This window comes from Panthera onca, chromosome X, assembly GCF_046562875.1.
Source record: "Panthera onca isolate mPanOnc1 chromosome X, mPanOnc1 haplotype 2, whole genome shotgun sequence".
NCBI classification, from domain to species: Eukaryota; Metazoa; Chordata; class Mammalia; order Carnivora; family Felidae; genus Panthera; species Panthera onca.
This window is the reverse complement of record NC_138357.1, coordinates 30,817,922-30,844,811: the sequence shown is the minus strand read 5'-3', so window position 1 is coordinate 30,844,811 and position 26,890 is coordinate 30,817,922. Positions and strand designations below refer to the sequence as shown.

General features: G+C 46.7%; 1 protein-coding gene and 1 long non-coding RNA gene across 4 annotated transcripts in view; one reads left to right on the top strand and one right to left on the bottom strand.

Moving 5' to 3' along the window:
• The first annotated feature begins 2,995 nt into the window (after positions 1–2,995).
• Positions 2,996–26,890, top strand: part of LOC145714555 (uncharacterized) — a 44,384-nt gene continuing 20,489 nt past the window's right edge. Inside the window, exon 1 of one of the 2 annotated variants that reach the window (XR_014136884.1) lies at positions 2,996–3,110. This is a non-coding gene — a long non-coding RNA (uncharacterized LOC145714555). Of the gene's footprint in view, positions 3,111–3,735; positions 3,840–26,890 lie in introns of those variants that run through there. The other variant, XR_014136882.1, reaches the window with a different exon arrangement.
• Positions 3,838–19,426, bottom strand: LOC145714552 (rhox homeobox family member 2B-like). 2 transcript variants are annotated; one of them, XM_081794148.1, is made up of 5 exons: positions 19,036–19,426; positions 18,664–18,875; positions 18,443–18,633; positions 16,248–16,293; positions 3,838–4,837 (listed from the first exon to the last, which is right to left on the bottom strand). In XM_081794148.1, exons 1-5 carry the CDS (start codon positions 19,178–19,180, stop codon positions 4,388–4,390), a joined length of 1,044 nt encoding a protein of 347 aa, XP_081650274.1. In that variant the 5' UTR covers positions 19,181–19,426; the 3' UTR covers positions 3,838–4,387. The 2 variants fall into 2 exon arrangements, with proteins under 2 accessions (XP_081650274.1, XP_081650273.1); XM_081794147.1 differs by having other exon boundaries at positions 18,443–18,875.

Here is a 26,890-nt window from a genome sequence, read left to right as displayed (position 1 = left end):
CATGACCTGAGCTGAAGTCAGATGTTTAACTGACTGAGCCACTCAGGTGTCCCAGCAATGGATTCTTCAATATGACACCAAAGCATAATAGCAGCAAAAGAAAAATTACATAACCGGATTTCATCAAAATTAAGAACTTCGTGCATCAAATGACACTATTAAGATAGTGGAAAGACAACCAACACAACGAGATAAAATATTTATAAGTCATATATCTGATAAGAGTATAGTTTCCAGGGGCGCCTGGGTGGCTCAGTCCGTTAAGTGTCCAACTCTTGATTTCAGCTCAGGTCACGATCTCACGGTTTGTGAGATCCGGCCCCTCGTCTCTGCACTGACAGTATGGAGCCTGCTTGGGATTCTCTCTCTCCCTCTCTGTCTCTGTCCCTTCCCTTCTTTCTCTCTCAAATCAATAAACTTAAGAAAAAAAACCCTTAAAAATGAGTAGTTTCCAGGATACATAAAGAATCCTTACAACTCAGCAGTGAAAAAATAAACCACCAAATTAAATGAGTAGATGTTTTTTTCCCAAGAATATGTACAAATGGCCAACAAGCATGACAAGATGCTCGATATCATTCGTCGTTAGGGAAATGTAAATCAAAGCCACAACGAGATACCGTCTCACATCCACTAGGATGTCTGTAATTTAAAAAATGGGATATAAGAAGTGTTGGTGAGGATGTGAAGAAACAGGAGCCCCCGCACATGGCAAGTGGGAATGTAAAATGGTACAGTTGTTATATTTGACAGTTCCTCGAAAATTCAAACATAGAATTGCCTTGTGACCCAGCAATTCCAATTCTACGTATATACGTTAAAGAATCGAAAATGGGTATTCAAACAAATAATTGTACATGAATGTAGATAGAAGCACTATTTACAACAGCCAAAAGGTGGAAATAACCCAAATTTCCATCCACTGAGGAATGGATAAACAAAATGTGGCATATTCACATAATGGACTGTTATTCAACTCAAAACCGGAATGAAGCACTAATACTTGCTACAAACTGGATGAACCTCAAAAACATTACGCTGTGAAAGAAGTCAGACACAGAAGGTCACATATTTTATGATTCCATAAATATTAAATATCCAGAAGAGGCAAATTCATAGAGACAGGAAGCAGACTAGAAGTTGCCAGGGGCTGGAGGAGGGAGGAATTGGGGGAATGATGGCCAAATGAATAAGGGGTTTCATTTTGGGGTGATGCATAAGCTTGGAAACTAGATGGTGGTCATGGTGGCAGAATATTGTGAATTAGGGCGCCTGAGTGGCTCAGTCGGTTGAGTGTCCGACCGGGCTCAGGTCATGATTTCACGGTTCGAGTTCGAACCCCACTGTCAATGCAGAGCCCGCTTTACATCTCTGTCCTCCTCTCTCTGTCTCTACCTCTCCCCTGCTCATGTGCTCTCTCTCTCTCTCAAAAATAAATAAACATTGAAAAAAAAAGGGAACATTGTGGATGCACTAAATGCCACTGAATCGTACACTTTAAAGTGGGTACTTTTGTTATTTGAATTTTACCACGACTTTTAAAAAAGATATAAGGGAAAAATAATCATTATGGAAAGACTGTGATAAAGGGCACAAGTGGCCGAAGACGTGGGACAAGGCATCAGTTTGAAGCTCATAGGCCTCTTGTATGTACTATGCTCCCCCAATTCAATCCCACTCTCCTGAAAATCTAGATTATTGTCTGGGCACATACTGATGAAATGGGCAATAATAGAATGAACACTGAGAAAGAAAGCCTGAAGGTATAAAGGGTCAAAATCTAAAAGTAGGTCATTAATCCCTTTGTATTTTTTGTTCTTCCTGAAATTGGTTTCAAATTTTGAATTGTGGGAGGCTTGATGGTATTTTTTCCCCCCGTGGATAAATAAGGTCTAATATCCAGATTTCAAGATCAGGTAGAGCTTAAAACCATATGCTACTTTTGGCCTTAAGTTTTTTACACTGAAATGAATGCAGATACTGCCAAGTAAGACTTTGAATGAGCACTGAAAACGTGACCTGTGTCAAGGCACCATTCCATCTAAGGTCTCATGGTAGTTAAATCCCTTAGGATAGCGATGAGGACCCATGAAGCCAGATATTACAATTACAAACAGCCAGTTTGATTATCGAATCACTACATTGTGCACCAGAGACGAATACAAGATTGTACATCAACTAAACTTTAAGAGTAATACTTTTTTTACAGAAATTAAATTAAATTAAAAATACCCAGTTTTCCTCTGGCATCTGACACTGTTAAAATACGCAAAAAAGAATAATAAAAAGAATACATTAATCTACATCAAGGAACATACCTGGAAGTGGATTCAAAAATTGCTATTGAGACTGCAGATCTAGACAGTAGCCCAGTGAGTCTGGAATCTTCCCACCTGAGAAGATGGCTAATCCTTCTTGACAGGAATGCAGGGATTATGCAGTAACCTTAGCAAGGCGGGCTGAAGAGGTGGTTATTCAAGCTCTAAAAAGTGAAATGAATGTTATGGTTAAAAGTTTCCCATTGCCTTGCTATCTGAAACGAAACAAAAAACTGGGGGGGGGGGGGATGCTTATCTGTTTTTCCTCAAACCTGCTTTTTAATTTCATAGCCACTGGATTCTATTCAGGTTCTAAATAGTCCTTGATGGTCCTTGGCTTATCAAATTCAAAAAGGAAACTGTCCTGGCATAAGATATTTTAACACTTTAATTTACTGTTTAGTCTTGTCCCTTGGCACGTGAACAGACTGTTAAGTGTTATTACAGTCTCACGTGAGCCTTGCGTTTGATAACACGTAAAGTGAACCGACAAAATTTTCATGGAAGAGGTGATTTTATTGTTGTGTACATTTAATATATATGATACAAAGATCTGACTATTGTAATTACTGAAATGGACCACAGGTCATGTGTAGTAAAAACGTTTCATACTGTTAAAGAAAAAAATTGCTATTTACACGCAAGGATCCTGGGGTCAGAAACGACGACGGTGCCCAGACTGCTCCTGCAAACACACCTGCCCGGGGAGATGTAGGATGGGCTTGCGGAGCCTGGGTGGAGGGCCCACGGCTACAGACCCAGGCCGCCCGGGTCCCGGCAGGGAAGAAGAAGGTGAGTCACGGCGGCGGCTACGCAGACAGCCTGCGGCTTCGCGGCGCTGGGGGAGGGGCGGGGGGCGGGGGACCGGCCTCGATGGGAGCCTACGCTTCCGCCAACCAGAGGCCACGGCCTGGAACCATCGCCACCGCGGGGGGGGGGGGGGTGGCCCCCGATATCAGATCCGGGAGATCTGCGACGCCCCGGCTCACAGACCCCGCTGCGGAGCCACAACCCAAACCTGGGGGACGGGGGGAGACATTTTGGGTGCACCGGCGAAACTCGTCCCCGGGGCCGGGGTCGTCCTGGCAACGAGAAGGGCTGTGTGTGCCAGTGTAAACAACCCGATCGGGCACCAGGTACACGGTCTCGGTTCCGCAGGAGCCCCTCCGCCACCCCAAGTCCGAGGGGACAAAGACCCAGGTCCTTTCTCAGCTGCGGACTTGAAATGACCGCACGCGAGGGCGGCGGGCCATAGGAAGGATTTCGCGGAAAGGTGCCGGGCAGCTGCGAGCTGGGGGCCGAGCGATGCCGGGCCCTGCACGCCTGGGGAGTGGGGGACAGGGGAGAGACAGCGAGCCCAGCGCCGGCCTGGAAGGGGGTCTCGCCTCGCGGTGCCTCCGCAGGCGCCGGACCCTCCCGCTGGAAGGCCGCGCGGCCCGGTCTGGTCCGCCCGCGGGGCAGGCGCCGGACGCAACTTGGAGAGCACCAGATGCACACCCGGCTGCCGCTTCTCCGGGAGCTGTGAGTAGCCCCTTCCGAGTTTCCCTGCCAGTGCTCGGCTGTGCCCCAGCTCCTCGGGGCGACTGGGGCCCAGCCCCGCCCGGAAGCCCGCCGGTCCCTCCTTAGGGGCTGACGCCACCCGCTCCTGCACCTCTGCGGGGTCGGGCTTGCGCGCGGGGCGGGAGGACGGGGTGGCCGAGGAGAGGGTGGGTCTCTGTAACCCTGCCCCGGGCACGTGGGCACCTTCGGGGATGCGCCTGGCCTGCCGATGGTGGCTCAGGGACAGTGCTGCGTGAGAGCAGGTGTCCTCGCCTTTCCCTATGAATGGCATTGCCCATGCAACTGACTGACCCCGCACCACACGCAAAAACAATTGTAGAGAATTCACAACTTTATTGAAAACGTAAAAAGTGCCCTAAAATAGAGGGTCAGTGAATTTGACTTCTCTTTAATACATTCAGCACACATTTAATGAACTATTCGTTATGGCGACAGATACAGAAACTTGAATCTGGCTCAAAAACACCTCGGAAAAAAACTGTCACAGATCCCATTCTTTGGGAAAAGGATTAAAGAAGAGCCAAGGGTGGTACCGCACCAGGATGGGCCATAGGAGGACAGCCATAGCGAGGGAAAGGTGGAGGGCAGCCAAAGGGAAGGGAAAATGGAAGGTAGCCAGAGGGAAGGAAAAGTGGAGGGCAGCCATAGGGAGGGAAAGGTGGAAGGTAGCCATAGGGAAGGAAGGGTGGAGGGCAGCCATAGGGAGGGAAAGCTAGACAGAACCAAGGTTGAGGAAACAGGAACATAGGAGGAAAGGGTTGCATGGGCGGGCGAGGTGGCCCCGGCATCATTGGCTCCTGAAAAATCCACACAAAATTCAGCTGACGAATGAAGATGCCATGGTAGGGTCGACCCATGTTTATGATGGAAGGGGGGACCGTGGCCATGGGGGGCATGTTTCTGTGCCTCAGTGCCCTCCGCTGTCTTCTCAACTTGGCCCTCCTATTCTTAAACCAAACCTTCAATCAGAGAGAAAAAAGGATCGTTTTAGTATGTGGAGCATTGAATGTCATACATGAAAAAAAAAACAAACAAACAAAAAAAAAAAAAAAACAACAACCAAGCAGGCTACTCTCTACACCCTCAGGGTTTTAAACTGCACCAGGGAAGCTACTTCCTTGTTGCTAAATTATCCTAGGAAAGTTACCACCGAGGGGTCTCCCTTCAGCTCACCCTCAGACGGCACCCACTACGTGCCAGGCTGTGGCTTGGCTTATTGCTTTCACTCTGTCCTCCCACCTTGCGTATTATTTTTCCCCACCCTGACAAACAGGTGTAGCTGAGGAATGGCACTCCGTCCCTGCTGTTACTCTTACACGTGCTGGGCTGTGTCCTGACAGCTGGCCCTCAGCTGTCCAGCTGCCACTGATTCCTAATCACTAGGCTAGTGTCACCCTGCTTGTGGGGAAGCTCAGCATAAAGTCCTGCTGCGGCGACAACCCCCAGTTTGCAAAGCCCGTCTTCAATGTGCAGTAAATAATCCATAGGCACGTGTGGGATTTTGAAACCAAAGGTTTCTTTGAAGGATGACTAAAGGGTCATTCGTTTTCTGAAACCTCTTCATAGTTGAAAGGATGGTACTGTGAGCGAGGCTTGGGCTTGGAGGGCCCAGGAGCCTGTGGCTTGTCTTGCTGGGACACAAGTTAAGCTGAAGCACCGGACAGCACCTGGACGTTTTACACTTCGGGGGCAACGAAGGTTTAGCCTGACTAGGACCACATTCACTCAAGTTCTCAAAATCTCTGCCCAGCCGACAGTTCGGGGGCAAAGAGGCACAGCACCGTTGTCCACTCTGCACCCTCCACCCTGCCCCACCCTCCAGACTTCCCTGGGCTCAGCACCCGGTCAGCGCCCTCTGCTCTGGCTACAGTTCCAGGACCCTGGACAGGAGCCGCTGCTGCCCAGCAGGGCAGGGCCCCCTAAGCCCCTCTCCTCAACCAGGAGAGCCCCATCCCATCCCTCCTTCTCCTTTCTTTTTTGAGTCGAAGCATAGCTGACAATACAGTATTATAGTAGTTTCAGGTGGACGGCACAGTGATTCGTCATTCCTCTACCTTACAAAATGCTCACCACGATCAGTGTAATCACCATCATCACCGTACAAAGTCATTGCTGTATTTTGACTATATTCCTTCTGCTGTACTTTTCATCCCCGGGACCGATTTACTACATGACTGGAACTTGGCGCCTCCTAATCCACTTCACTTGTTTTGCCCGTCCCTCTCCCCCTACCCCGCAACCTCCAGTTTCTCCTCTGTATTACAGTCTGCTTCTGTTTTGTCTGTTCGGTTAAGATTCCACACATAAGTGAAATCATATGGTTTTCCTAAGGCAACAAGGCGAAACTGACACTTTAGGGAGACAGCTAAGCATGTGGGAGAGGAGTCACAAAATGGCTCCTCCCGCCTATCTGCCAGCTATGAACAGTACACAAAACAAAACAAAACAAAACACCTGTCCTTTGGACTCCACTGTCCTTTCCACATCGTATTAATGGAATTCCTTTGTATTTACTATTTGTAGACATTCCCAGTTGGCAAAGGTTACTTGAGACTAAGGGCCTCTACTCTCTCTGTTGCCTCATTTTCCCTCTCCCAGCTTCGTAGTTACTTGGTCTTTCTGCTGCTTGAATATGAAAAGTCTAAAGAAACCAGTGCTGGGAGCTCCTTTTGGGGGATCCAAGTTTACCAGAGGCCAAGTCTACACAAGTGCAAAGCAGCCTAACTGAGGTGGGTTATCAAAACAACTCTTAACTGTATTCGCAAAATAGTCGAGGGGACACCCATTAAAATGTTCTTCACACAAACGCTTTATGTTCTCAGTTATATGTGGAATCTAAAAAAAAGCTCAACAAACTCATGGAGCAACATCGGGTCTGTGAGTGCTAGAAGGGTGGGTGGAGGAAGGGCCTAGAGTCGGTCACAAGGTAAAAATTGCCACTTTTGAGATAAACACGTACCAGGAAGATAATGTGACATAACGACTAGACTTTTTTTTTTTTTTTTTTTTTTGGTTTGTTGTGTTTATTATGCCAAATCAACTAGAATGCAAGAATTGGAAAGCCTGCATCTAGATAGGTTAGTAAAAACACATACAGATAACTCTCAAATCTTTGCTCTTCATTTGTTGGCTTCCAAGCCCAATTATATCTGCTCTTTCAAGTCAATGGATTAATTTTTAATGTTTTTTCCCTCCACGGAAAGACAATACAAAATGGCAGGAGCATAATTCTAATTTATTTCCATTTCAGATTTTTATACCTGCAATTATGTTTGTGTTAAATTAGATGAAAATGTCAATCCACCAATTTGCCTCTTCCTTTGTAACCTTTTGCATACAAAGTTTATCATTCTGACAAATAAAAGGCCTCTCCAACCTTGACGCTTAAGAAGAAATGCAAATTCCAAATTAGAAAACAAGTATCAATCGTGTCATTTAAAAAATTAGGTGAGTTATCCAATGAAGTTTAAATTCATCTGTTTGGAGTTTATAGAATTAAAATGTGATCTAATTTGATGTTAAAAGAGCGAAATTAGTGTGAGTAGTTGTTATAATTTTTAATGCAAGTAATCCAAATATTAATTGCGCATCTGACTAAATTTCACATTCCATTTTAGGAAAAGCATTTTGAATCTTTTGCTTTGATTCTAAAGAGTGCAAATAACACTTAAAATACAGAATTCCAGTTTAATTTCAAGGAAATAGAAGCTAGCATTTTTTTAAGATATCTTACCCTAGCTTCCTTCCTTCTCAGAACTACTCCATTTCTTATTTATACATAACATTTCATTTCACAAATTGCTACATCAACACTGGCCTTTAAAACATGAGAAAAGCCTTTCCTGGCTCTTAGCTGTCCATGAAGAGTATACCTTCTGAATTGTCAAGCCCAGCTAAAGTGAGTCCCACAGGAGAGAAGCTCTTTCTTCAACTCCTCTCCTCAGTTGAATGTGATTTCCGGCACCAGCGATCTTCTGTGACTCTCTTCCCATTAGAGGCTTTGTTCTCCCTGCTCTTGTGCTCAACCAAGGAATTTAGGAAAGAAAACAGATGCTTCTTGGATAAGCCACCCTGATTGGAATTAACACCAACATTTCCAAGGTTATCACTTTCCCTGAATTTCCTGTAGGTAGATACTATCCTATTTTATAGGTCTTTAAACCAACAGAGAGATTAAATGACCAGATCATAATGGAGAGACAAAGGCAGAGGCAAGACTGGAAGGTACATATTCAGGCTGACACCTGGATCTTGAGTTTTTCATTTCTCCAGGGCAGGACCTGTGCTTGTTTCTGCTGCTTTGAAGAGTTCTTATAAAGCATCCCCCCCAAACACTATGATGATGCTATGGGGGCACCTGGGTGGCTCAGCTGGTTAAGTGTCCAACTTCTGCTCAGGTCACGATCTCACGGTTCGTGACTTCGAGCCCCACATTGGGCTCTCTGCTGTCTGCACAGAGCTTGCTTTGGATTCTTTGTCCCCACTCTCTCTCTGCCCCTCCCCTGCTCATTCATTCTCTCTCTGTCTCAAAATAAAATAAATAAACTTAAAAAAACCCAAATTCACTCAATTCCCTAAAAAAATAATAGATAGATAGATAGATAGATAGATAGATAGATAGATAGATAGACAAAATGATGATGCTGTGCCTTGGCAGGAGCTATGTGGACTGCTGCCCCCCTGGTGGATTTTTTTTTTATTTATTTATTTATTTATTTATTTATTTATTTATTTATTTATTTTTTAATATATGAAATTTACTGTCAAATTGGTTTCCATACAACACCCAGTGCTCATCCCAAAAGGTGCCCTCCTCAATACCCATCACCCACCCTGCCCTCCCTCCCACCCCCCATCAACCCTCAGTTTGTTCTCAGTTTTTAACAGTCTCTAATGCTTTGGCTCTCTCCCACTCTAACCTCTTTTTTTTTTTTTTTTCCTTCCCCTCCCCCATGGGTTTCTGTTATGTTTCTCAGGATCCACATAAGAGTGAAACCATATGGTATCTGTCTTTCTCTGTATGGCTTATTTCACTTAGCATCACACTCTCCAGTTCCATCCATGTTGCTACAAAAGGCCATATTTCATTTTTTCTCATTGCCACGTAGTATTCCATTGTGTATATAAACCACAATTTCTTTATCCATTCATCAGTTGATGGACATTTAGGCTCTTTCCATAATTTGGCTATTGTTGAGAGTGCCGCTATAAACATTGGGGTACAGGTGCCCCTATGCATCAGTACTCCTGTATCCCTTGGATAAATTCCTAGCAGTGCTATTGCTGGGTCATAGGGTAGGTCTATTTTTAATTTTCTGAGGAACCTCCACACTGCTTTCCAGAGCGGCTGCACCAATTTGCATTCCCACCAACAGTGCAAGAGGGTTCCTGTTTCTCCACATCCTCTCCAGCATCTATAGTCTCCTGATTTCTTCATTTTGGCCACTCTGACTGGCGTGAGGTGGTATCTGAGTGTGGTTTTGATTTGTATTTCCCTGATAAGGAGTGACGTTGAACATCTTTTCATGTGCCTGTTGGCCATCCGGATGTCTTCTTTAGAGAAGTGTCTATTCATGTTTTCTGCCCATTTCTTCACTGGGTTATTTGTTTTTCGGGTGTGGAGTTTGATGAGCTCTTTATAGATTTTGGATACTAGCCCTTTGTCCGATGTGTCATTTGCAAATATCTTTTCCCATTCCGTTGGTTGCCTTTTAGTTTTGTTGGTTGTTTCCTTTGCTGTGCAGAAGCTTTTTATCTTCATAAGGTCCCAGTAATTCACTTTTGCTTTTAATTCCCTTGCCTTTGGGGATGTGCCGAGTAAGAGATTGCTACGGCTGAGGTCAGAGAGGTCTTTTCCTGCTTTCTCCTCTAAGGTTTTGATGGTTTCCTGTCTCACATTCAGGTCCTTTATCCATTTTGAGTTTATTTTTGTGAATGGTGTGAGAAAGTGGTCTAGTTTCAACCTTCTGCATGTTGCTGTCCAGTTCTCCCAGCACCATTTGTTAAAGAGACTGTCTTTTTTCCATTGGATGTTCTTTCCTGCTTTGTCAAAGATGAGTTGGCCATACGTTTGTGGGTCTAGTTCTGGGGTTTCTATTCTATTCCATTGGTCTATGTATCTGTTTTTGTGCCAATACCATGCTGTCTTGATGATGACAGCTTTGTAGTAGAGGCTAAAGTCTGGGATTGTGATGCCTCCTGCTTTGGTCTTCTTCTTCAAAATTACTTTGGCTATTCGGGGCCTTTTGTGGTTCCATATGAATTTTAGGATTGCTTGTTCTAGTTTCGAGAAGAATGCTGGTGCAATTTTGATTGGGATTGCATTGAATGTGTAGATAGCTTTGGGTAGTATTGACATTTTGACAATATTTATTCTTCCAATCCATGAGCAGGGAATGTCTTTCCATTTCTTTATATCTTCTTCAATTACCTGCATAAGCTTTCTATAGTTTTCAGCATACAGATCTTTTACATCTTTGGTTAGATTTATTCCTAGGTATTTTATGCTTCTTGGTGCAATTGTGAATGGGATCAGTTTCTTCATTTGTCTTTCTGTTGCTTCATTGTTAGTGTATAAGAATGCAACTGATTTCTGCACATTGATTTTGTATCCTGCAACTTTGCTGAATTCATGTATCAGTTCTAGCAGACTTTTGGTGGAGTCTATCGGATTTTCCATGTATAATATCATGTCATCTGCAAAAAGCGAAAGCTTGACTTCATCTTTGCCAATTTTGATGCCTTTGATTTCCTTTTGTTGTCTGATTGCTGAGGCTAGAACTTCCAGCACTATGTTAAACAGCAGCGGTGACAGTGGGCATCCCTGTCGTGTTCCTGATCTCAGGGAAAAAGCTCTCAGTTTTTCCCCGTTGAGGATGATGTTAGCTGTGGGCTTTTCATAAATGGCCTTTATGATCTTTAAGTATGTTCCTTCTATCCCGACTTTCTCAAGGGTTTTTATTAAGAAAGGGTGCTGGATTTTGTCAAAGGCCTTTTCTGCATCGATTGACAGGATCATATGGTTCTTCTCTTTTTTTTTGTTAATGTGATGTATCACGTTGATCGATTTGCGAATGTTGAACCAGCCCTGCATCCCAGGAATGAATCCCACTTGATCATGGTGAATAATTCTTTTTATATGCTGTTGAATTCGATTAGCTAGTATCTTATTAAGAATTTTTGCATCCATATTCATCAGGGATATTGGCCTGTAGTTCTCTTTTTTTACTGGGTCTCTGTCTGGTTTAGGAATCAAAGTAATACTGGCTTCATAGAGTGAGTCTGGAAGTTTTCCTTCCCTTTCTATTTCTTGGAATAGCTTGAGAAGGATAGGTATTATCTCTGTTTTAAATGTCTGGTAGAACTCCCCTGGGAAGCCATCTGGTCCTGGACTCTTATTTGTTGGGAGATTTTTGATAACCGATTCAATTTCTTCGCTGGTTATGGGTCTGTTCAAGCTTTCTATTTCCTCCTGATTGAGTTTTGGAAGAGTGTGGGTGTTTAGAAATTTGTCCATTTCTTCCAGGTTGTCCAATTTGCTGGCATATAATTTTTCATAGTATTCCCTGATAATTGTTTGTATCTCTGAGGGATTGGTTGTAATCATTCCATTTTCATTCATGATTTTATCTATTTGGGTCATCTCCCTTTTCTTTTTGAGAAGCCTGGCTAGAGGTTTGTCAATTTTGTTTATTTTTTCAAAAAACCAACTCTTGGTTTCGTTGATCTGCTCTACAGTTTTTTTAGATTCTATATTGTTTATTTCTGCTCTGATCTTTATTATTTCTCTTCTTCTGCTGGGTTTAGGCTGCCTTTGCTGTTCTGCTTCTATTTCCTTTAGGTGTGCTGTTAGATTTTGTATTTGGGATTTTTCTTGTTTCTTGAGATAGGCCTGGATTGCAATGTATTTTCCTCTCAGGACTGCCTTCGCTGCATCCCAAAGCGTTTGGATTGTTGTATTTTCATTTTCGTTTGTTTCCATATATGTTTTAATTTCTTCTCTAATTGCCTGGTTGACCCACTCATTCGTTAGTAGGGTGTTCTTTAACCTCCATGCTTTTGGAGGTTTTCCAGACTTTTTCCTGTGGTTGATTTCAAGCTTCATAGCATTGTGGTCTGAAAGTATGCATGGTATAATTTCAATTCTTGTAAACTTATGAAGGGCTGTTTTGTGACCCAGTATATGATCTATCTTGGAGAATGTTCCATGTGCACTCGAGAAGAAAGTATATTCTGTTGCTTTGGGATGCAGAGTTCTAAATATATCTGTCAAGTCCATCTGATCCAATGTATCATTCAGGGCCCTTGTTTCTTTATTGACTGTGTGTCTAGATGATCTATCCATTTCTGTAAGTGGGGTGTTAAAGTCCCCTGCAATGACCACATTCTTATCAATAAGGTTGCTTATGTTTATGAGTAATTGTTTTATATATCTGGGGGCTCGGGTATTTGGCGCATAGACATTTATAATAGTTAGCTCTTCCTGGTGGATAGACCCTGTGATTATTATATAATGCCCTTCTTCATCTCTTGTTACAGCCTTTAATTTAAAGTCTAGTTTGTCTGATATAAGTATGGCTACTCCAGCTTTCTTTTGGCTTCCAGGAGCATGATAAATAGTTCTCCATCCCCTCACTCTCAATCTAAAGGTGTCCTCAGATCTAAAATGTGTCTCTTGTAGACAGCAAATAGATGGGTCTTGTTTTTTTATCCATTCTGATACCCTATGTCTTTTAGTTGGCGCATTTAATCCATTTACATTCAGTGTTATTATAGAAAGATATGGGTTTAGAGTCATTGTGATGTCTGTAGGTTTTATGCTTGTAGTGATGTCTCTGGTACTTTGTCTCACAGGATCCCCCTTAGGATCTCTTGTAGGGCTGGTTTCGTGGTGACAAATTCCTTCAGTTTTTGTTTGTTTGGGAAGACCTTTATCTCTCCTTCTATTCTAAATGACAGACTTGCTGGATAAAGGATTCTCGGCTGCATATTTTTTCTGTTTAGCACACTGTAGATATCGTGCCAAGCCTTTCTGGCCTGCCAAGTTTCAAAGGAGAGATCAGTCACGAGTCTTATAGGTCTCCCTTTATATGTGAGGGCACGTTTATCCCTTGCTGCTTTCAGAATTTTCTCTTTATCCTTGTATTTTGCCAGTTTCACTATGATATGTCGTGCAGAAGATCGATTCAAGTTACGTCTGAAGGGAGTTCTCTGTGCCTCTTGGATTTCAATGCCTTTTTCCTTCCCCAGTTCAGGGAAGTTCTCAGCTATAATTTGTTCAAGTACCCCTTCAGCACCCTTCCCTCTCTCTTCCTCCTCTGGGATACCAATTATGCGTATATTATTTTTTTTTAGTGTATCACTTAGTTCTCTAATTTTCCCCTCATACTCCTGGATTTTTTTATCTCTCTTTCTTTCAGCTTCCTCTTTCTCCATAACTTTATCTTCTAGTTCACCTATTCTCTCCTCTGCCTCTTCAAGCCGACCCATCGTGGATTCCATTTTGTTTTGCAATTCGTTTAAAGCGTTTTTCAACTCCTCGTGACTGTTCCTTAGTCCCTCGATCTTTGTGGCAAGAGATTCTCTGCTGTCCTGTATACTGTTTTCAAGCCCAGCGATTAATTTTATGACTATTATTCTAAATTCACTTTCTGTTATATTATTTAAATCCTTTTTGATCAGTTCATTAGCTGTTGTTATTTCCTGGAGATTCTTCTGAGGGGAATTCTTCCGTTTGGTCATTTTGGAGAGTCCCTGGCGTGGTGAGGACCTGCAGTGCACTTCCCCTGTGCTGTGGTGTATAACTGGAGTTAGTGGGCGGGGCCGCAGTCCGACCCTATGTCTGCCCCCAGCCCACTGCTGGGGCCACCGTCAGACTGGTGTGTGCCTTCTCTTCCCCTCTCCTAGGGGCGGGATTCACTGTGGGGTGGCGTGTCCCATCTGGGCTACTTGCACACTGCCAGGCTTGTGTTGCTGGGGATCTGGCGTATTAGCTGGGGTGGGTAGGCAAGGTGCACGGGGGCTGGAGGGGCAGGCTTAGCTCGCTTCTCCTTAGGTGATCCACTTCAGGAGGAGCCCTGTGGCAGCGGGAGGGAGTCAGATCCGCTGCCGGAGGTTTGGCTCCGCAGAAGCACAGAGTTGGGTGTTTGCGCGGAGCGAGCAAGTTCCCTGGCAGGAACTGGTTCCCTTTGGGATTTTGGCTGGGGGATGGGCAGGGGAGATGGCGCTGGCGCCTTTGTTCCCCGCCAAGCTGAGCTCTGCCGTCCGGGGGCTCAGCAGCTCTCCCTCCCTTTGTCCTCCAGCCTTCCCGCTTTCCGAGCAGAGCTGTTAACTTATGACCTCCCAGGCGCTAAGTCGCGCTTGCTGTCGGAACGCAGTCTGTCCGGCCCCTCCGCTTTTGCCAGCCAGACTCGGGGGCTCTGCTTGGCCGGCGAGCCGCCCCTCCGCCCCGGCTCCCTCCCGCCAGTCCGTGGAGCGCGCACCGCCTCGCCGCCCTTCCTACCCTCTTCCGTGGGCCTCTAGTCTGCGCTTGACTCCGGAGACTCCCTTCTGCTAATCCTCTGGCGGTTTTCTGGGTTCTTTAGGCAGGTGTAGGTGGAATCTAAGTGATCGGCAGGACGCGCTCTGAGCCCCGCGTCCTCCTACGCCGCCATCTTCCGGAACCCCCCATAACGACTAGACTTAACACTGACACTGCCACGTGGCATGTATGGCAGTCAAGAGATTCAATTTTCTTAATGTTTTTTTATTTTTGAGAGAGAGCGCGAGCAGGCGAGGCCGGAGAGGCAGACAGAGAGGGAGACAGAGGATCCCAAGAGGGCTCCACGCTGACAGCGGCAAGCTGGGAGCCCCCTTCCTGCTCTTGTGCCCCCTGTCTCTCCCTCTCTCAAAATAAATAAGTACACTTAAAAACAGAAAAAGAAGACCAAAATCTCAGGTGTTAGACATTCCTCGAAGGACCATTCGCTAATGCGTTTGGTACTCTCACAAATTTGAACGTGAGTGATATCCCCAAATAATTCTCCCCTTACCCTCCACCTCGTTAGACTGGCTTCCCCCTTTGTTGAGCTGATGCAACCTTGTTTGAAATTGTTGTTTGGGTTTATTTTGTCTTGGACAGATTTCAAAGGTTGCGACTCCCCCCTCCCACGTCTACCATAATGCACAATCTACTCTTTAACTATGTTTTCAGGCTGACAGATCAAAGAATTCTGGGAAATTAAAGTGGAGGCCTGCCACTCTCCACACCCCTTTACCAAACACTTAAAAGCAATAGCTCCAAATTGGAATTGATTGAATTTAAAAATGTTGAAATAAAATAATTTTTTAATTAAAAAATAAAACTGCCTTACTCCAAATCCTAGAGTAACAAATCATAGATGTTAAAAAAACAAACAAAACACAAAACAAAACAAAACGAAAAGCAATTAAGCAGTGAAAATCAAAAACATTTTTGAAATTTTTAAATAAAATTTAAAAAATAAATCAAACGAATTTTATAATTAAAAAATAAAATTGCTTTAGTCCGGATCCTAGAGCAAAAGATCATATTCAAAAGGAAAACCACCACATAGGGCGCCTGGGTGGCTCAGTTGGTTAAGCGTCCAGCTCTTGATTTCTGCTCAGGTCATTATCTCAGGGTTCAGGAAATTAAGTCCCCATGTCAGGCTCTGTGCTAACAGCTCAGCACCTGCTTGGGATTCTCTCTCTGCCCCTCTCCTGCTCGCACAGACTCTCTCTCTCTCTCTCTCAAAATAAATAAACTTAAAAAAGGAATATACGTGCAATATACTACATATTTTTTATATGTACATTTATATATTAAGTGTATTTCTACTTTAGATAAATATAAGCATTATTCTATGAATTAAATATATATCTTATATAATTTATATTTACTCCATTACACACATGTTTTTGTATTTATAATATATATAAAATACATATATAGTTATATTAGCACGTAAATATATATTGCACATAAAAATAAGTATACTATACATGTGACATATAATTATAAAAATATGTGTATTATAAGTCTAATTTAGTGACCTAAGAAAGTACATATGGTAAGGTGTAGCTTAGACAAAGGTGTATATATATGTGTATGCAAGGGATACTATACTCTACCAATTTTTTCATTCCTTTAGGAAATCATGTTCCCTCTAGTAATGGGCAATTTCCAAAACCTGGGCTTTATGTATCCCACCTTCCCCTCCGCAAGACCCAAAAGTTCAACACTTATTTCCCAAATCTAAAAAAGGCAACAAAAACACAGAAACGTGAGAAAGTCTATGACCAAGGTGCCCCAAATCCTGAAACAGGTTTAAAATGGCTCCCAGCAAAATTGTTTTTTTCGGGTTTACTGACCTGCAGTCTGGCTACAGGCACATTCATGAATCTCGAAAGTTCCTGGCTGAGGGGAGAAAAATCGCAAAGATCAGTATATGGAGTTGGCGGTGAGTTAAAATACAGCATTTTTCATTCACCTTTTGAAAAATTGTTTTCGGGGAGATGTCAGTGACATTTTATGAACCAGTTTCTGCACTAGGAAAAGTCACGCCATTTCAGGATTTACAGTGAGGTTCAGTTGACAAAGAATTTAAGGGAAGCCAAGTCTTGGTGGGTAAAGGAGGCACAGTCCCCAAGAACACGTGACATTCTAATTCAGTTTCTTTTAGTGTTATCAACACCAAAATGAAAAAGAATCTGACTGAGGAACTATCTGTATGGACTTTCAGTCATTGCTCTTACCCAATTTATGGGTTAAATTAGAGCCCTAAGGGGCACCTGGGTGGCTCAGTTGGTTGAGTGTCCGACTTTGGCTCAGGTCATGATCTCGCGGTCCCTGAGTTCCAGCCCCGTGTCCGGCTCTATGCTGACAGCTCAGAGCCCGGAGCCTGTTTCAGATTCTGTGTCTCCCTCTCTCTCTGACCCTCCCCCGTTCATGCTCTGTCTCAAAAATAAATAAACGTTAAAAAAAATTTTAATAAAAATAAAAAATGATAAATTAGAGCCCTAAAACAACATGTGTTCTCTCTCTCTCTCTCTCTCTCTCTCTCTGTCTCTCCCTTCCCCTCCCATCCCATCCCCTCCCCCATCTCTCTTTATCTATCAGTAATGAACCCAGTTAAGAGTACATTCCCACTAGAGGCTAAAGGATGGCACAAACTGCTGTTTATTCCTTGGTCGTGCTTTGTTACGTTTTTCTATCACTAACTTCCCCCCTGCCATCCACCATCCACCCCCCAACACACACACACACACACACACACACACACAACACACACACACACACTCTCCCCCCCACCCCCGCCCCCACTATTCTGTAAGGGGTAGCTTGAGGCTTCCTTTGAGGGCAGTTTTTCCTTCGGCACGATTTAATTTTAATTTTTTTTTCAATTTTATTATGTTTTCTTTTCTTTTTTTTTAAATGTTTATTTATAGTAGAGGCAGCGCCACGCGCAAGCGTGGAAGGGGTGAACAGGGAGGGAGACAGAATCCAAAGCATTTCAGGCAAAGTCAGAGGTGGGGCTGGAATCCCAGAACGCTGAGAGATCTCTCGACCTGATGAAGTGGGACGCTCAACCACTGAGCCACCCGGGCGCCCGATTTACGGTTTTCTTAAGTAGGCTACGGGTCCAAAATGGGGCTTGAACTCACGACTCGAGATCAAAATTCATATGCTCTACGGACTGAGCCAGCCGCGCCCCTTTTCTTCTTTTTTAAATTTTAATTGATTTTTAAAGACCTCTAGCAAAGTTAAAGGGAATGCAGAACATTCACTACTCGAGACCGTTTTCCAGCGCACTATTTAAAAATATCAAAATCAGGGCAGGGCCGACTGGCGGGTTGGGTTGGAGGAGCCTGGGACTCTCGACGTCAAGGGTCATGAGTTCCAGCCCCACGTTGGGTGTATTTAAAATACATAAATTGGGATTACTTTAGTGAGTTGGGATTACCTCAAATACGTAAATAATTTAAAAATAACACTAAAATTTAAAAATAACACTAAAAACCGGTGCAGAAATAATCCACAAGGAGCAGATTTATCACCATTTTAAGCAAAGGCGGGATCCTACTAGCCCGTTTGCTCCCGCGTCTCAGACTTCTCGCCCTCCCCCTTTCCCCCCCTTCCCCCCCCCCCCCCCCCCCCCCCCGCTTCTAGTAGGATTTTCTAGGACTTTCTTCTATTAGCCGCAGCGGACAGTTTTCCAGCTCCAGATGTTCCCCTCCACCCGAACGTCCCCCTTGGTCCCCACCCGCAGAGCCCTCAGCTCCCGCCTAAACCAAGGGAGGCGCGGGACCCGCAGCCTCGAGGGCCCGGTAGGTTTTACTTCAGCCACGAGGAGAGAGACACGTGACAAGCCTCCGCGCCACCACCACCCCCCCCCCACTCGCCGCCGTCCCGTTCCCGCCGTCGCCCCCCCCCGCCAGTCTCCGCCGCGGTCCCCCCGACGCCCTAGTCCGCGTCCCTTCCCCCCCCCCCCCCCGCGCCGTCCCTGCCAACCCCAGCCACTCCCCCCAAACCCGGGCACCCGCACCCAGCGCAGCGGCCCACTTACCGCGTGGTGGTGCTGGGATAGTGGGTGGTCTGGAACAAGCTCTCCAGCTGGCGCATCTGCTGGGGGGTGAACTTGATGAGGCGACCCACCGGCCACCTCCCTCCCCGAGCGGGACCCGGAGCCGGAGCCGCGGCCGGGGGCAACCGCCCCTCCGGCCTTGGCTCCTCCGGCTTCGGCTCCTCCGGCTTCGGCTCCTCCGGCTTCGGCTCCTCAGGCTTCACATCGCGGGTTTTGCGACCCGCGGGCCACGGATATCCAGCGCGCACATCGCCGGCCCCCTCCTCGCCGTCACCGTCACCATGGTTGTCGTCCCCATGGCTGTCTCCTTCCTTCTTGATTTGTATGCCTGCCGCCTGCTGCTGAGGTGCGAACTCGGCCCCTGCTTCCTCAGCCGCTTGGTCTCTGGTAAGCGACATCCCCACTTGCTTGGTTTCTGCAAAGGAAGAAATCCAGAGACAGATATCAGCATCAGAGCCCGGGCTGTGGGGAGGAGACCAGGGGAGGCATCTGAGGGGTGGCCAGACCGCTCCCCTCGCCCAGGGACCCTTCATTTCTGGGACGTGGCGAAGACGCTTGTCCCGACGGGCACAGACCACGCAGCTCTTCCCGGTCCTCGTCGACTCCCAGGCTGGGGAAGCCCGTGACTTCGCGCTTGAATTGGTTGAAAGGATCCATAGTATCCCTCTGCCGTCCTGTGTGGATCTGCGTCTGGATCTGCTGGATCGCTGGGTCACACATGAAGCGGTGGCCTGCTGAGCTCCGGCTACGCTGCCGTGCCGTCGAGTTCAGCTACCCAGCGTCCGGCTAGGCGCTTTATATATACCACCCTTTAGTGGGGGTTGGGCTCGCCGAGGTGCGCATGCGGCTGGGCTTGGGCACCAAGTGGGCGGGTGCTCCTGCCAAGAGGGCTGGGGTGGGGAGCACTTGCTCTAAGGCATCGGAGGGGACTATGGGTAACCAGAGCTGGCGGCTTCGGTTGTAACTTAGCTCGTGTCCCCCAAACTGGCGGCATGTCTCCCCCACTCCCGAGCAAGGGGCTGTGCTGCATTGTGTTTGCCCATTTCCGTAGGGCGAGAGACAGACCTCACCCTAGGTCTGGAGACCTGGCAGAAATGTTGGGACAATCTCTCTTGGGCCAGCCCCACCCCCACCCCCCAACCTCTGGACCTAGCAGCCGGTACAAAGCAGGGAATAGTCATCAAACGAATGCGATCAGCTCTGAGGTGGCACACTCTGAGTTTTTTCAGCGAGATGCTGAAGTTAGAGCCCGCCAAACTCCCGGGTACCCGGGAACAGGAGCTGGGGCTTGGGGTTGCTGATCGTGCCTGGTGCTCAGATGCACTATGCAAATAAAACCACACGTGCCCCTTGGGAAAGTCCGGTGCCTCCAGAATTTTAGTGATGAAGCTACATCTCGGTGCCTGCACAGTGCATTCAAGGCTGCTTAAAGTGCACAAAGCTCCTGCTTTTTTTTTTTTTCTTGCAATTTTTCTTTTTCAAATATTTGTTTCTTAGTCTCATTGTATCTGCGTATCCTGAAACATTCCTACACAGCAGCTATGCCTCTGGCTATAGATTTCTCTATACAAGCATGCATGTCCCTCAAGGGTTGGGACCTTTTGGACGCGGGTAATTTCCCGCCGCCATTTCTCCCTTCCCTCAGCCTCTCGGTTTTTCTAGAAAGATCTTCCTGAGCCCTTGCTGAGGGAATAAATGAAGTTTACTTCTTTTGTTTTTAAGTTTATTTTGAGAGAGAGCACAAGCGGGGCGGGAGGGACAGAGGATCTCAAGGGGGCTCTGTGCTGAAGGCAGAGAGCCTGATGGGGGGCTGGACCTCATGAACCCAGAGATCATGAAGTGAGCCAAAGCCAGATGCTTAACCGACTGAGCCACCCAGGCACCCCTAAATAAATTTCGTTTCTTGTTGGTTGTTTTTCTTTTCCTTTGCCTTTTTTATTTATTTATTTTTCTTACGGCAGGGATACATTTTTATTGGTCGGAGAGTTGAATTTATGTAGGGTTTTGGTTTCTCCAGGTGAGTACAGAAAAGAGACAAGGGACAAGAGATTTGGGGTATAGCAAGGAATCCGTGATAAAGAGTGACGCTACATAGTTTTATATAGTTTGTCAAAACTCAACAAATGTAAGTTTGAGATTTGTGCATTCTTTGTATGTCACTTTTACATCAACAGAGGAAACCTGTAAGCAAATATTGTACTCCACTTAATGGTATGCATGCTTATTTCTTGTCAAATAAAAGGGAGCAGAGCAGATTGCGGGCTCTGTGGTTTTCCCCGCCAGAACTGTTTTATTGATGTTCCAAGACTCGTTAATATCCTAAAGATTGAAAACAGCTTCCCACAGTGGGCCTTATGCTCGACAACGTGCTCGATTTATCCCTCGTTTACCCCACGGCCATTCTCCTCACCCCCATTTGAATTCAGACACTCCATCATTTCTGTGGGTTCCTAAATGCATCATGGGCCCTAGTCACCTCACCCACTGAGTCTCAGGGATAAGTGCCTCTGCCTCATGCCCCTGGAGGATGGGTAAGAAACTAACTAAAAGAGGTTTGCGGACCAATTCGTTTTCAAAGAGGTGGTAAGGGATGCAAGGTGACTGCGTCCTCCTGACGACTTTAACCAGATGTTTCCTCCTCAGGGAGGCCCTTGTTGAATGCCGCAGGCACCTCCCCCGCCTCGGCTGGACACCCTATGCCCAGTTTTGACTTGAGATTAGTTATTGCGTGAGCGACCTACGAGGGCTTTCATTCTGTTTGTGCTGGACTAGCTGCGATTCTCCGTGACCGCTGAGGGGACGCGTTCTTTCGTGTCTCCCGTCCCCATGGAGCCTTCCCGCTGGCTCCATCCCAGTCCCTCCCGTGTCCCGAGACAACTATTGCCCTACCTTGGCATCAGTTGTGGTAGTATCTTCTTCAGTAACTTCACACTCTGCAAACCTCAACAACGGAATGGAGCCTCATCCTAAGCAAAAATAGCCACGACTGGGGTTCGATGTGCCGGGTTTATGGCCGTGGGCGCTCTGGAGGCAGCCTGCCGGGATGTGCGTCGCGGCTTGCTCGCCCTGGCTAGCTGGCTAACCTGTTGAGTTGCTGAGTCTCAGTTTCCTCAGGTGTCCTCATCCGTATAACGAGGACAGCAATAGCCACCACCTCACCAGGGTGCTGCGGGAGTAATTGAGGTGACAAAAATAAAATATTTCCAGTGGCCACACCACACTGTCTCACATTTCTGATTTCAGCCAATTTTGTGTTTCTTTATTCGCAAGGGTCCGTGAGAGAAGACAGGTGCTGGTTGTTCTCCGGCAGTTGACAACGAGGACAGAAAGTTTTCTTGTGACCGTCAGGTCTCCAGGGCTACCTGTCATTTGGGGTCTTTGTTTTTTTAACTCCTTTTTTCAGTCATCTCTCCACCCAACGTGGGGCTCGAGCCCATGGCCCTGAGAGCAAGAGTCACACTCCCCCAACTGAGCCAGCCAGGCGCCCCGCTGCATGTCTGTGTGTACCTACCTGGGCTCCAGTCACCAAACCTCGTGGCCTGCCGTGCTTACAGGGCCCCGTGGCAGGTAGTGTGGGCAGCGCCTCCAGCGCAGACTCAGCCTTTGTGCCCTGGCTTCTCCCAGTCTGAGCGGAGGGATCGGCCCACATGAGAGGAAGAAGCTGAAAATGATGGAGCCCCACCCCCACTAAGTTGCTCCGTGGCCCGGGTGAATCAGCTGACACCCCCGTGCCCCCCGTGCCGCATCTGTACGATGGGGATCACGATGGTACCCCCTCTCCTGAGCTGAGAAGTGTACAAGGTAATAGAAGTCAGGCCCACAGGACGGGCGCAGACGACCGGAGCTGATGCTGGAGGTAAGGGGTCAGGGCTGAGGGGGCTCAGGCTGTGCTTGGGCCCTGGCTGTGATCGAAGGTGCCGGACACGGAGCATAACCCCTGCCCCTGGGTGCATGTGCGAGCCTGTGGAGTGAACGTGGCCGTGCTTGCTCGTGCTGGTGACCTGACGTGAGTGCTGGCTGCGCACCGGGGCCTGGCTGACGAACCTTGCAGCTGTCCGCGGGGAGGGGAGGAGAGTGGGTCGAGGCATCACTGTTTCTTACTGAAGCAAGGCGACGGAGGCTTGGAGAGGTTGGGTGACCTTCCCAAGGCTATGCAGCTTGGTGGAAGTGGGCAAGGGTCCAAACCTCTGAAGACTGTTCCTGGCAGCCCCTGGTAGAAGCGGAGTTGGCTTTCGGGGAGTAGTGGGGCTTCCCTCACGTCTCAGCGTGAGCCAAAGTTTGGTAAATGCTAAGCAGACTGGGCGCAGAACTGCAGTTAAAGGGGGGAGGAGAGGGGCGCGTGGGTGGCTCAGTCGGTTAAGCGACGGACTCTTGGTACTGGCTCAGGTCATGATGTCGTGGATGTGAGATCAAGCCCCATATGGGGCTCCGGCCCAGCGTGGCTCCTGCTCGGGATTCTCTGTCTCCGGCTCTCTGCCCCTACCCGACTCGTGCGTGCGTGCTCTCTAAATAAACAAACGTCCGTACAAACAAAGACAATAGGAGAGGGTATTAGGAGCAACCCCAGGAAGGAAGAAGTAGAAAGCTGATCTCAGGAAACCCGGACACAGCCAGGGTGGCTGTGGAGCGTGACCTCGAGAGGGAGCTAGAGAAGAGTCTGCAGAGAACTCCATATCCAGCAGGGAAATCAAGTTTAAATATTACGTTGGGGTCGAATTCAAGGGAGGTGTTGGGATATGTGCATCTGGGAGCATGGAACCCTGTAAGTTTGGGGCAAGCGAGACTCATGAAAACAGTGTTTTAGGACGAGGTTCTTGGAGGGGAGTCCCAGATGGCCCTGGGTTCGGCTCACTGCAGTTACTGGGCTAGGGGATCAAGGTGGAGAGCCAGAGTCCCTGCCTGGAGGCCACATCGGTCCACAAGGTGCATGAGGCGTCCCCTGGAATTGGAATGTAAACGTCTGCGTGTGTAGTGGCATTACGGTGATGTGTGCACTTTTCATCAGCTAGAGTGGCGACCGCGCCCCTAACCCCCCCTTCCGCCTTCATAAATGTTATAGGAGAGAACAGGGGGCTGAGGAAAGCGAGCAGGCTCTGGAGTTGGGTGGAGCACACGTGTCTGGTTTCCGGGCACAGCCGTGTTCTTCTGCTTTCATGGTATAGTCTCACCTCATGACACTGGCAAGCCTTCCTGTCTCTGTGCCTCCGTTTCCCCAACTGGAAATAGGGCAACTCTTCCTATTACTACCACTGTTTACTAAACTAGTGATGGTCAACTCACAGAATTCTTAGGAAGTCGGAATGAAGTATGGAAAAACAGTTTCCTTCCCTCTCCTTCCCTCCCTCCCTCTCTCTTCCTTCCTCCCTTCACCTGTTCTTCCCTCCCTAGATTCCTCCTTCCCTTTCTACCTCTCTGCCTTCTTCCCTGCCATCCTCTTCCCTCCTACCTCCTTCTCACCCTCCTCCCACTCTGTTCCCTATCCATCCCTCACCTCCCTCCATCTTCCCTACTTTCTCCTCCCTCTTCCCACTCCCTCCTTCCCTCCCTGTCTTTTCTCCCTCCTCCTTCCTTCCTTCTCTCCCTCCTCTTCCCTCCCTATTTCCCTCTCTATTGTGTGTGTGTGCACACGTTCGTGCATGTACCTCATGGCATTTAATTGTATAAATGTGTCTATGTACTAAAAACAAGCACCAAAGATATAAGCAAGTCATGGAGAGAAAGAAAATACATGAGTTAAAATCACATATAATCTAGAACAAGGCAAATGTCACAGGTAAGTAATAAAGCAATATATGGAAGTGCAAAGAAGGCAGAATTTACTTCAGTACAAATATGAAAACAGTCGGAGGAGGTAGATTTTAAGATGACTCTTGAAGCGTGGGTAGAAGGTCTTCCTGGCCTTCCCCAAATAAATGCTTCTTCCTCAATAACAAAAGTGACACGTATTGGGCACTCGGCTGGTTCAGTTGGTAGGTCTTGGACTCTTGATCTCAGGGGTGTTAAGTTTGGGCCCCATGTTGGGCGTAGAGTTTACTCAAAATCACTAGGTATGGAAAGAGCCAAATGTCCATCGATGTATGAATGGATAAAGAAGATGTGGTATATATATTTACAATGGAGTATTACTTAGCAATCAAAAAAGAATGAAATCTTGCCATTTGCCACTACGTGGATGGAACTAGAGGGCATTATGCTAAGCGAAATTAGTCAGCCCAGGACAAATATCATGACTTCACTCATGAGGAATTTAAGATACAAAATAGATGAACATAAGGGAAGGGTGGCAAAAATAATATAAAAACAGAGAGGGGGACAAAACGTAAGAGACTCTTAAATATGGAGAACAAACAGAGGGTTACTGGAGGGGGTGTGGGAGGGGGGATGGGCTAAATGGGTAAGGGGCACGAAGGAATCTACTCCTGAAATCATTGTTGCACTATATGCTGACTAACTTGGATGTAAATTAAAAAAATAGATACATAAATAATAAATCTTTAGGGGTGCCTGGGTGGCCCAGTTGGTTGAACGACTGACTCTTGATTTTGGCTCAGGTCTTGATCTCATGGTTGGTGAGATTGAGTACTATGTGAGGCTTGCGCTGAGAGTGGAGCTTGCTTAAGATTCTCTGTCTCCCTGTCCCTCTGCCCCTTCTCCGCTCATGCTCTCTCTCTCAAAATAAATAAATAGACATTTAAAAAATAATTAAATAAAAATAAAATATTTAAAAAAGGTAACACATTATTGTGATTTATATGGAAAGTATGAAGACACCAAAAATAAAACTTATTAAACTCGGCGCGCCTGGTGGCTCGGTCGGTTGAGCATCAGACTTTTGATTTTGGCTCAGGTCATGATCTCGGGGTTTGTGGGATTGAGCCCCATGTCAGGCTCGGTGCTGACAGTATATGGAACCTGGTTGGGATTCTCTCTGTCTCTCCCCATCTCTCTGCCCTTTCCCTGCTCGGTCTCTCTCTCAAAATAAAGAATGAAAAATAGAAAAGCATATTAACCTCAACTGTAGCCCTGCCAAATATCCAAGGGTAATAATGAAAATGTTATTTTTCAGGTTGTTTTCCTATAATTTCTTTTCCAAGTACTACTGTATCCCACATTGTATCTGATATTCTGACATTTCATCACAAGCATTTCCTACATTTTTAAAAAGTTTGTATTTGTTTATTTTGAAAGAGAGAGAGAGCACACAAGCAGGGGAGGGGCAGAGAGAGAGGAAGAGAGGGAATCCCAAGCAGGCTCCGTGCTGTCAGCGCCTGACAAGGGGCTCAGACTCACGAACTGCGAGATCATGACCTGAGTGGAAACCAAGAGGTAGACGCTTAACCGAATGAGCCACCCAGGAGCCCCAGGCATTTCCCACATCTTAAAAAATATTGGAAATCTTAGTGGCCATTCACAACCTCACTCACAGGGACCGTGATTAGCTGCTAAGGGGTGTTCTTCCTACCCATGATTATACTGTAATTAACAGACAAGCCAGATAGCCTCCTGGTAAGGCCGCCATTCCCTACAGAGTAAAGAGATAACCAGAATTTCTTCCAGACCCTGCTAAGAATGACCAGGAAGTGGTTCAGACTGAGGCCAATGTTCAGGGGCTGATAGCAGCAATAGAAGAGGCTTTCCCTCCTAAGGTGAGTTGGCCTAAGGCTGGATATTTTGACACTGGAGTTAGGGAATAATCCACACATAGAACGCAACAGACGAGCAACAGATGTATGTTTAGTGAGGCTGAGTCTGATAGGTAGGGTCCAGCATAAAGTCCAAGTACCTGGGCCTCCTGCGGTCGCTTTTTTCCCCCCTTTTCCCCACAGAGAGTAGTTTATTGCTTTTAGAACAAAATAAGATGCTCTCAGAACTTGTCTTACTGAAGAAAATACTTTTAGAACTTTTTGAAACTTTCTAACACACTATTTTGTCAACTGATGAAGTAGGTACTTCGATGTAGAAAACGTGCCAGAGATTTGTGCCCAGGCAGCATGGCACGGCCCACAATCGTGTGGGCCCAGAGCTGTCCCACTGGATGCAGCTAACTGCTTGGAAGCACACTTTGTGGGGGCGCCTGGGGGGCGAAGTCGGTTGAGCGTCCGACTTCGGCTCAGGTCATGACCTCGCCGTTTGTGAGTTCCAGCCCCGCGTCGGGCTGTGTGCTGACAGCTCAGAGCCTGGAGCCTGCTTTGGAATCTGTGTCTCTCTCTTCTCCCTGCCCCTCTCTCCCTCATGCGCTCTCTCTCTCTCTCTCAAAAATAAATAAACATTAAAAAATTTTTTTTAAAAAGCAGGCGTTTTTTTAAAAAGCTTGCTGCCAGTGCACTGTCAGACCTGCAGTGTTCCTTCTCCCCCAGAACCCACTCCCGGGTCTTGCTCACTGCCCTGGGCCCTGCATTCCTGCCCCAGACCCTGCCCAGGAGGCACAGG

Excerpts from the sequence above, each read along its gene's own strand:
- LOC145714552 (XM_081794147.1), bottom strand. The coding sequence starts at position 19,180 with ATGTGTGACCCAGCGATCCAGCAGATCCAGACGCAGATCCACACAGGA. Across the intron at positions 18,876-19,035 it reads GGACCGGGAAGAGCTGCGTG|AAACCAAGCAAGTGGGGATG; the intron begins GTCTGTGCCCGT and ends CTTCCTTTGCAG. Across the intron at positions 16,294-18,442 it reads TATCCCAGCACCACCACGCG|CCAGGAACTTTCGAGATTCA; the intron begins GTAAGTGGGCCG and ends TTCTCCCCTCAG.